The sequence below is a fragment of the Solanum lycopersicum genome, chromosome 11 (assembly GCF_036512215.1).
Source record: "Solanum lycopersicum chromosome 11, SLM_r2.1".
Taxonomy (NCBI): Eukaryota; Viridiplantae; Streptophyta; class Magnoliopsida; order Solanales; family Solanaceae; genus Solanum; species Solanum lycopersicum.
The window spans coordinates 59,099,275-59,111,497 of NC_090810.1; the positions used below are offsets into that span (position 1 = coordinate 59,099,275).

Consider the following 12,223-nt stretch of genomic DNA (forward strand, 5'->3'; position numbering starts at 1 on the left):
CTTCATTATATACTCAAATAGTATAACAACATATAATTTTAAAAAATGTACATGTAATGCATGCAACAACTCAATCATGGTGAAGAAAAAAAGTATTTATATATCATTAATCAACCAAAGTTGTAACTTGGTGGGATAATCAAGAAATAGAAACTATCATCCTAAGGGATGATCAATTATCCCTCCATCCCGATCCTCGTATAACGATAAAAATAAAAAATAGAGTGATTTTTCATTAGTACTTCGTTCTAGGTCAATTCTGAAACTGCAATCACTTTACTCCATTTCTCATGTGAAAAATCGTAATACGTCTTGATCAAGAATTCTTACCAAGTGCTACAACATGACTCATGCTTCATAATATATAATTTAGGGATAAGATGATAAGATGGGAAGCAAATTAAACTAAAATTACTTAGTTTTTTTTTTTCCATTTGTGTTTAACAACTTCTCAACATACTTGATTGTTCATGTCTCAAAATTCTCTCAAATTCACTTGGCCTGCATGGTACTGTAAGTGCACCATCATGATCAAATCCATATTCCTCAGCAGCTTGTTCCAATAATTTTAAAAATGAAGGATGTGTTAAACATTTCAATGGCACAACAAATCTCTTCAATTCATCCTCATCAACAGCAATAACAGCAAAATGACCCTCTTTAACGTCCTCGGGCACGTTATTCGAGGAGTCCTTTTGATCTGATTGGTTATGCTGATGCTGAATATCGAATTCCGCTCCCAATCTCCTAACCATTGAAAGACTCCTTTGTAATTTCTCCACCACAATTTTCAAATTCACTATCTTGTTCATCTTTTTCTTCCCATTGGTTATCTTAGCTAATTTTACCATTGTGTGATAAAACAATAAAATTGTTTTTTTTTACACTAGTTTTTTTTTGTTTTCTTGGTCTTTTTTTAGTAGGGTTTTCTAACTTTGGTGTGCTTTTTTAGGTATGTTATACCTAGCTTATATAGTGTTTGAATGAAAAGTCATAGTTTAAAGATAACATTTAAGGGTGTGGCTTATGTTGGGCTACTTCTAACCGTCCAAATATACTCTTAACATAATATGATCAATATTGTATGCTTTTAGGTCAAGTATGTACGATTTTCCCTTCAGGCCTTACACCACTTAGATTATTAAACATTTTATAAGTAATTTTTCTTTTAACTAATCAGCAACAACAATAATATATTCAATGAAATTTCACAAGTTGAGTCCAGCACGATAGTTAGAGTGTACAGACATCTTATACTCTAACTATCTCGTCTTGCAAGGTATAGAGGCTGATTTTGAAAGACTCTCGGCTTAGATAACACATATCGAAGAACTCTTTTATACTTCTCATGTGATACTTAATTTGTTTGCACAAACTCAACAACCTATTGGTTAATGAAGTTGGCTAAATAACCAGAATCATGAGATTTTGAGTTCAAATTCCAATCGAAGAAAAAATAACAGGTGATATCTTTCCATCCATTTAAGTCATGATAATTTAATCATTTGATATCTGTATTAATATAAAAAGATATATATAGTTAACTTAATTAAGATACGTGTATGCTGACCTAAACACCACGTTAAAAAAAAGGCATAGTTGAGAGATAAGGTCGAAAAAGTGTACATAGTTGGACGGACTTTTGGTGTAAATATTAGGAGACCAAAGCATGTGAATGAATTTTCATTTCACTTATGAAACGTCCCTTTTAAACCAGCAATCACAATACAAATTTGAAACTTTATGTAGGCCATATATATATATATATTATACATACATATTATTCCAATTATATATTGACACTATTATTTTTATTATCATTTTTTTTTTATAATTTTCCTTATTTAAGTCTTTTTCCACTTCACTACGAAATCTTTTTTTGTTATATAATTGGTTCATTTTATTAAATATTACTTCATCATCATTGACACTTTAGTGGAGATTTAGTTTAACAAGCTATCATCCACTTTCACTTTCATATCAGGAATATCAACTTGCATTATTATTTGTTTTAATAGTAAGGTTGAATAAATTGATTGTTTTGAAATTAGAGTTGATAGATTTTCTTTTTATATGTGTATGATAGAAATTATTAAAAGAAGTTTTGATGTACGCATAGAACAAACAAACATTGTTTGGAAATAATAAAATGTGAATATTTATTTTGAGCGTAAAGTAAATCGTAAAAGGCGAATACTTTTGGTTTTTTGTACTCAAAAAATCACTCAACTTTGATAATTTACTCAGCAAGGTCATTAAATTTTATTGTATACTAGTAAAATCACTCAATTTAAACCTTTGTATCGATAAAATTACTCAACTTAAATCTTTGTATCAATAAAATACTCTGACTTAAATGGACCCAAAAAGATTGTAGTGAAACAAAATCATTCTGACATATTTTTATAAAATTCATAGATCAATACACACGAACAACAAAGACAATCTTAAATCAATGTTTTGTCACCCAAAAGATCTAAAAAAAATGACGTCGATCCGATTTAGGTAATGAGTATTATTCACTAGTTCGTTAGGAATGTACCCATAAATTTAGGTTAGAATGAGATAAGTCAATCATATTCCAAATAAATTATGGATTAATACACACGAAATACTTAGAAACTCCTAATTTATATTTCATGACTTCGAAACTCCAAAAGAAGTCATATTTTCAATAATTCATAAAAAAACTTAGATAATTTGAAAATGTCTTTTCTGTGACACTGAAAATCTTACATGACGTGAATCCTGTAGAGGTAATAAGTATTAATCACTATGTCATCACAATTAACCCACAAAGTTTGGGTTAAACAGAGTCGATCAGTCAAATTTTAAAAATTTAATGACTTATACTCACTAAAAATTAACAATAACATAATCCTAAATACATGTTTTATGACTCAGAAATTCGAAAATGTGAAGTGAATTTTGTAGAGACAATTCAATAGGTCGTCATAAATAGACCCATCAAATTTTGAAACCTAAAAAAAAGTGAATTCACAAATAATATTTATAGATGTTTTTGTTCGCTTTATTCATACGTTAATACTTCCTTGTTTAATTTTTATAAAACTAAGAGATATTATTTTATATATTTTTTGTTCTTATTTTTAAATATCACTTATTTTTTAACATGTAAATAACATAAACTAATTAAATAGATGTGATATAATAAAATCAACATGTTAATTCAAACACAAGTAAAATAAATATATAAAAAAATAAAAATATAAGATGTGCTAAAAAAATTATTGAGCATAAATTCATTGGGAAATTGTTGATGAAGAGATTATTTGGTACCACATATATTACATATAGTACGAAACAATTAACTACCGCCACAAAAGCAATACATGTTATATCATTTCATATACCATAATTGCCCCCACTAACATGGAAATTACAAATTTTTCGTTATTATATATATATATATATATATGTGACCAAATTAAGATAACGGGCGGCGATAGAAGTTCGAATATATTAGATCGAAAATAGTATTTGTTGTTGTTGTGTAAGTATTGGGACATATTGGGTCGACGAAATTCAATTCTTAATTATTGTTTTAAGTAATATTTTTTAAAATATAAATTTGAGGTTTATTAATAAAAAGTAAGAGGAGATCTATTTTTGATTTTTCAATTTTTTCTTAAGTCATTTAAAATTTATTTTAAAAGTTATTTTTAATCTTGTCAATGCTTTTAGAAATTAAAAATGACTTATAAGTAGGTTTGATAATTTCTAAGTCAATTCAAACATGCTCTAAGTAAAGCAAGGAGGGTGGTGGGTGGGGTGTTGATGAGTTATGTTTTTCTTATTAATCCTAATAAGGTAATGAATCTCTACTGGTAAAATAAAAATGAAAAATATAGATGATTAGATATTTTATAATCGTCAATAAGAATTGTGATGGAGTGATAAATACTTCTTCATCCTTAATTAGAGGTTTAGGGGTTCAAGTTCCTCTTAGATATGGTGTCGTCTTTGTTAGAGAAAACTTTAACCCCTAATGTGAAAATTTCTTATGCGAATTCGAATTTAATCGGAGTCTAATATAGTACTAAGGATGTTTGAATAATGAAAATAATAAAACAAATCTTGATAAGGTAATGAATCTCTACTTATAAATAAAAATGAAGAAAATGAAAAATATATAGAACTAGATATTTTATAATCGTCAATAAATGTTGTGATGGGAGTGATAAATACTCCTTCATCCTTAACCAGAGGTCTTGGAGATCAAGTTCCTCTTAGATACGATGTCGTTTTTGTTAGAGAGAGCTTTAACCTTTAATGTGGAACTTTCTTACACAAATTCGAATTTAATCGGAGTCATACTAAAGATGATTAAATAATGAAAAATAATAAAACAAAAAAAAAATTGAGTTATAACCTCAAAATGTGTTTTTTCTTTAAATATATAAATTGAAAGAGATAAACTAATGTTTAAGATAACATGAATTATTTTCCGCTTATCTTCTAGCACGATTTGATTTTTTGAGAAATTTATCAAATATATACCAAATTAATTTTTTTCAATTATTAACATCTTAATTTATTATATATATCTATACACAAAATATTGGATTTAATTGAACATGTAAACTACACATTAAATGAATCTTTGGCTATAAAATTTCTCATTAAGTGTAACTAAGATCCCTTGCTTTGCTTACAAATCCACAGCTTCCCTACCTTAATCTTAGGTTAATACATCACTAATTTAAATTTATCACTTAAGTTAACTAAAAAAAACATTCAAATTTTGATTTATACCTGTAATTAAGCATCTAAAAACATGATAAAATATTTATACTAAATACTTTTGGTTTAAATATGATCAGCCTCTTGCGTGTATTATCAAGTGCTTATTACATAGATTGATTACTTAAATTTCACCTCTAATAATTATTTATATTCATCTTCAAAAGACGTAGACTCTCGTTTCAATTGAAGTGATACATATAACTAAAGAAGATAACATGTTTTATCTAAAATATGAATAAAATGAAATGAAAAAGGACGCTTTAAAACACGTACAAAATTAAAGATTTTATAAAATTCAAATTGAAAAGTGTGAAATAGAAATTAAAAATCGATTTCCTCATTGGGACAAACTTAATTTTATCACCTTAAGTTTATCACAATGAGTAATTATTTTAGTGACTCTCTTTGTAGCATGTTGGTTCTTGACTATATATGAAAATCTTAACCTTATATATTCGTAAAGAAATTAAAAGATATTTTCTTTGCTTAGCCCTTTGATGAGTTGAGTGAGACACGAATATTTTTATTATTGATTGAAAAAGACGTTAAATTTATGATAAAATAATAAATATTTTTAAATTTTTCATTTAAATTTTATGTATAATCATAAATGTATTATTAATATCGCTTTTATAAGAAACGGTGTTTAATTTTACAAATATATTGAATCTCTAGAGAAAAATAAGAAAATATCTTTGTTATTGTACTTCATCAAGGACATGAGACTCAACACAATATTATAGTTATAGTTGACTACACATAAAAATTAAAATCATAAGATAAACAAAGAAGAAGTAGGCATATAGTATCCATACTCTTGATATATTTTCTTTTTTTTTAAAGTAAATCTTTTCAATTATCTTTAATATTTCTTTCATTAACATGATTCAAATTAAATTTTTATAATTCATATTTTAATTAAATATTACTATCAAATAAAATATATCCTATCTTGATGACTTATTCCAACAAGAAAAAGATACTTTTGATTTTTTCAAATATCGTGACTCTACACGTTTATTAATTAGGATGAAAGGAACTTTTCATTTTGTTTTGTTTTATGTGTATTAATTTGATAGGTATTAATTTAAATTTTTTTTTTATGGAACTTCACAATATTTTTAAAATAATATTTTTTTCTTTTTAAAATAAATTGATTTTTTTAATTTTAAAATAAAATATATTAAATAAAAATGATAAAAATATGTAAAAAATAAAATACCATAATGTAAAATATGTTATTTAATCATTCTGGTCAAACTGTGGCCATATTTTTTGGCCAATTTCTTTTTTTCTTAAATTAAATGTTGCCAAATAAAATACAAAATTAAAATAAAAGAAGAAGTTGATTTCTTTTTTGCTTCTTTGTAAACAAAACTTATTATTTTTTTTTCTCTTTTTTTCTTTTAATTGAAGATTCTACTTTTTTCAATGAATAGTCTTGTCTAAGGGGACACATTTATAACTCATTATATTTGAGCACATGATCCAACGACTACTTAAACAATTGGAGTAAAGTGTACACTTTTTTCTTCTTTTTCTATAAATATTTTCATAGCCATTCACTTGCTAGCTATTTGGCTTCTTATTCAATTTAATTATGCAAAATATATGTATATATATAGAAAATAAAAACTTTTATGAGAATTATAATGTGACTAAACAATAACTTATGTGGCCAAAAAGTGCAAAAGATCAATGAGTCAAATGATTGATGCTCAAGGTGTTCTCTCTCTCATCACTTTATGTTTCTAAAGATATTTTTTTGATGAAAATATAATAGTATTGACTAATACATATATACTATTTGAATTAAATAGTACTATCACACTATTAAAAAATATGAATATTTCCTAACATGAATTAAAATCAAAAGATGAGACTTGACATAACTGATAAAGCTATATAAAATAAAAAAAAAATACAAAATAAGATGATGTAAAATAGAACCTTGTGGTCTGGACTCTGGCCTTCCCGAACCCTGCGCATAGCAAGAATTAGTGCACCATGCATACAATTTTTTTTCATTTTTTAAAAAACAATTAATCTTGAGCGGAGCGTTTATCGAAAACATCTTCTCTATTTTTATAGAGATAAAAGTAAGATCAACATACATCCCATTAATATATATTATGTATATTATTATTGTTAATGTTGTATTGTTATGAACTAAATGAGCAAAACAAAATAAATAATTTCCAATTGGTCCACAGTATTACATGAGGATAGCAATCTTTATATATAGTCTGTTTTAAGGGTAACAAAATAACATGGTTGACACACATATAAGGGCACTCTTTAGTGTTTTCATTTTCTCCAATTTGTTGTTGGGGTCTCTTACAGCTATTTTAAATATAGAAGTTTCAATAATATTTCTAACCTGAAAATTGAGTTGTTAACATCATTTAGGAATTTTTTCTAATTGTTTGTGACTTGTTTTTATATACATATATATACATGTCTTATCAAAATAAAGCAATATTTAACATTATTGTTACCATCATTTAGGAACTTTTTCTAATTGTTTGTGACTTGTTTTTATATACATATATATACATGTCTTATCAAAATGAAGCAATATTTAACATTATTTTATGCTACTTCTTTTTCCCTTTTTACTTGTGACAAATGTGATCTTTGTTTCTTCTTGCAATTTGTTAGGAAACTTATTGTCATATTAACAAAAAAAAGACATTAGTGCTAATGGAATTCTTGTTTAGTATAGCCGTAAAAATATTTAGCTGTAATTGAATTAATGTTATGATATTCAAAATCGCTATATATAGCCTTTGGCAGAATTTATCATAGAGTATTGATTATAAATACCATATTTATTATTAATATCACTAAATTATATATATATATATATATATATATATATATATATATATATTATTTAGTGATAGTAATGGCTTAAGAGGTGGGCTAAAAGGGCATGGGTGAATACCCTACATATATATATATATATCTAAAAAGGACAAATAATGAGTCTTCAATGTTTTTCAAAATAAATGAAATAACTTTTATCATGAGACATAATATGGATCTATTGTATAAGAATATATAAAAAGATTTAAATGGTCTCTAGGTATTATTCTCTAATAGTAATATATTATATTCAATTGGAGAGGCGGGGCAACTATTTGTGAACTTTTTGGAAAAAAGATAGGGGTAAAGACCCTACATATATATACAAGTATATATATATATATATATATATATATATATATATATATATATATATATATCAACAAAGGATAATTGAGTCTTCAATGCTTACTGACGTTTGTTGTGCTGAGATGGTTAAAATTCATATATTACTTAAAAATCTCGAGTTCAAGCATATTTAGATGTCCTGTACTGACTAATCATTGACAACGATACAAATTTAGTATATAGTCAAAAAGTTCATATAATACCAGTCCCTTATTTTTATACATTTTTTTTATTGTTACATAGAATTAAAATTATAGAAAACATAAAATGATGATTACTCTTGTAAAGAGGTTTTGACCATGCATGCATACGTAATTGTTTATGTTGTGTCAATATTTTAACTACATATAAATCTAACCAAAACAATAGAAACAAGTTATAGCTAGATCTTTGATCCTCTTAAATAATATTGATATGACAAATTCAATAATATCGAAAAACAAAGTATAGATAGAAAATAAACCACTATTAGAATTGAATTATTATTATATATGGACCCTTATTGTAAGTTGATTTAGTAGCAAAATAAGGACCAAGTGTGTTGTATGTACTAAGCATTGTACTGGAAGAAAAAAAAAACATAGTAGATATAACAATAATATTATCAGAGAAACTGACTTTTCAAATATGTAATTAATTTTGTGTCATTGTTGCCAGTTCACTTTTGTCCAAAATAATTCAATCATCCAATAAAAGGACTAAGATATAAATATATAAATTATATTCTTTGTTTATTTGTAGAGAAAAGACATAAAAATATTATTAAAGTTGTTTTATATTTGTATAAAGACACTTTAATTTTTGAAGTGTCCTATCATCTCACATACTTATTTAATTTCTTTGTAAATGGACCATTTTGACCCATTCCCCAGTCTATGTAATGGTGTGTGTTGCTCAACTTCCTATGATATAATTCAATCGGATCCGATCCTATTCTTTGAAGAAAAGTCATCTTCTCTTTTTCTTTTCTTCTCAGTTTGGCATGGACCTTCAAAAAAAACTTTCATTAATTTTTCTTCATTCGGGTTTTTTAATTCAATTATGGAGTTAGGTGACAAGAAAATTTTGAATGTGAAATTGCTTTTAGTTGCAACCCTTTTGGTAGCAAAACTCATATCTGCACTAATTATCCCAGAACTAAGTAGCGCCCCAAGGGAGATCTGCCTAGATATTGCATTAACTAACACAAAGTTTCTTCCTCCCACCTTCACATTAACTTTCAGTGCTAGATTGGCTAGATATTGTTTGCTCATCTTAAATACATGTTTTGTCAAACAACACTGTGAAACAACTCCAAGCTCAGTCTCACAAATTCGTTTCAGGTCACCATAAAGAGAGCCATTATAGTCTAGCAGGATAACAACCAGGAGATCAAGCTTATTCGATAGCGGCTGCAACTTTGTCCTGGCATCATGAAATCGAGTTTATCAGGATTCGGGTTGAAGTTCATTTTGAATATTCCACACATTTGTGCAAGCTCAAAACAAAATCATTAAATCAAAAAATGAGGACAAAAAATGATTATTTTGCGTTTAAAATTGGGAAGATGACATAAATTAATTAAATAATTAATCATAAAGAAAAATAATGACACATGACACCTTCAAACTGGTACATGGCAGTAAAAATACTGCATGACGCGCCTCATGTGCATGGTAACAACCCAGACTTGAGAATTGGGTCAAAATGGTCCATTTACAAAGAAATTTAATAGTTCTATGGGGTGATAGGACACTTTAAAAGTTAAGGTGTCATTATACAAATACGGACAACTTTAATGGTGTTTTTATGTCTCTTCTTTTTATTCGTATGTTATTTAAGTCGATATTTTTTTTTCAGCTAAATTTTCATTGTTTATTTAAATTATATACCAAATTTAAAGTTAGAAATATAAGAATGAACATTGTATTAGTGAAGATATTTTATCTTCTATATTCAGGTTAGCAAATCAGAAATAATAAAAAATAGAACTATCTGAGCCACATAATTCACTGTGTGTCCTTAAAATATTTAATCCCCAAGTATTCGAGATTGTAGATTAATTTATCCCAAGATAAAACGGGTTATCCATTAAAGTAGTAGCAGTACCTCAAGCTTCGATAATTTTATCGAACTCAAAAAGACAGTAACGAGATCATACACACACAATATGCAAAAGAAAGAAAGTAAAGAACTTTTTGCACGCATGCAAAAAAAAAATCCTTCTATTTATAGTCAACAAAGGGTCATAACTTTTTGCAAGAATAACAATTTTTCATTAAAAAAGGTCATAACCTTTGAAAAAGGCACAAACTTTTAAAAAATCACAAACCTTTAAAATAGACACAATTTTTCATAAATGTCACAATCTTTCGTCATCGCAATCCTTCAAGAGAGTCACTAACATTTTATTTCCTATTCACATCTTTAAAATTCAAGTAAAGATACCGATGCAAAAGACTATTTGATCGGACACGTAATAGCACAGACAAGGTCGGCTCGAGGCCGAGAAGACACTAAGTTTTTGCTTTAGGCTCCCCTAAATTTAAGGCCCCGTTATTTTATTTTATGTATTATAAATACTTATATTCTTTGACTAATTGATGTGAAAGAATTCAAATACATGATTTAAAATATTTCACGTTAAATATAAATTTTAGATACAAATTATTTAAGCTTTTCATGAAAGGGTAATATTTTAAACTCCACGACAAGTACACCAAATCAATATGGATTATTTAACACTTCTATTATTAATCATTAGCCATATAAGCTAGTTATCAAGAGAGCAGATAGTTGTCTATCCTGTCGCGCTTATTTAATTTTTAAAATGTTTCATTATTTATTCAAATTATGTACCAAATTCCTAGTTAGAAATATAATATTGATGAGTTTTATATTAGTTAAAATATATTAAAGCAGAAGACTGTTTGATCCGACACGTGAATAGCATAAATAAGATCAGCTTTCAAATCGAGAAAACACTAAAAATTTTGCTTTTAGGCCCCCTTAAATTTAAGGCCCCATTATTTTATTTTATATATTATAAATAATTATATACTTTAACTAATTGATATGAAAGAGTTTAAATACATTATTTTTAAAATATTTCACATTAACATAAATTTACATATAAATTATTTAAGCTTTTCATGAAAAGGGTAATATTTTAAATTTTATGACAAGTACACCAAATCATATGGATAATAATTAAACACTTCTATCATTAATCATGCTCCATGTAAGCTAGTTATCAAAAGGGAGCGGATAGTTGCCTATTTGTCGTGTTTATTTTCAAAGGTATTTTCATTATTTATTCAAAATATATACCAAACTTCAAGTTAGAATATGATATTGATGAGTATTATATTAGTAAAAATATATTGAAGTAAAAGATCGTGTGATCTAACATGTGAATAGAATAGATCAAATTAACTTTCAGATCGAGAAAACACTAAAATTTTTACTTTAGGCCCCTAAATTTAAGGTCCCATTATTTTATTTTATATATTATAAATAACTATATACTTTAACTAATTGATATGAAAGATTTTGAATACATGATTTAAAATATTTCACATTAATTATAAATTTAGAAACAAATTATCTAAGTTTTTCATGAAATGGTAATATTTTAAACTCCATGACACGTATGTTGAATAAATATGAATCATGATTAAACACTTTTCTAATTAATCATTAGACATATAAGCTAGTTATCAAGAGGGAGCAAATAGTTGCTTATTCTGCCACACTTATTCTCAAAGGTGTTTTCATTATAATTATGATATCCAATTTTAATTTTGAGTGTGTACAAGTAGACACTTAAGCTTATATAAAACTGAACAAGTAGACACATGTGTCCTACACGACATAATACACATAGGACAACACGTAGGACACATAAATCATTTAGGGTGTCATGTAGGACGAATGTGTATATTTGACTCAAATTTAAAGGTTATAGTTACCTGTTGACGCCAATTTAAGGGTTATTTTTTGTTTTATACCTAAAAATAGACATGAATAACTAATGAGATTTTCTATATATATTTCACTTTGTGTCATTTTCGATATAATTATTTGTTTCTATTTTATTATTACATTATTTTTATTATATATTCATATTGTCTAAGGATCATTTAGGTTTGGATTTATTATACATTATTTACTACCTCAATCTAAACAATTCAACTGATATTTATATGGTCGTAGTGTTCAAGTCAATCTTGATTAATTTCATTAGATATCTACCTTCCAC

At 26.4% G+C, this 12,223-nt stretch overlaps 1 protein-coding gene across 1 annotated transcript; it reads right to left on the reverse strand.

The window, feature by feature from the left end:
• Positions 1-440: 440 nt before the first annotated feature.
• LOC101248844 (auxin-induced protein X15) lies at positions 441-851 on the reverse strand. The gene has a single exon (XM_010315086.4). It carries the CDS (start codon positions 849-851, stop codon positions 441-443), a length of 411 nt encoding a protein of 136 aa, XP_010313388.1.
• Positions 852-12,223: the final 11,372 nt, after the last annotated feature.

Bases quoted from the DNA above. Each gene is read 5' to 3' on its own strand.
- LOC101248844 (XM_010315086.4), bottom strand. From the start codon at position 851: ATGGTAAAATTAGCTAAGATAACCAATGGGAAGAAAAAGATGAACAAG.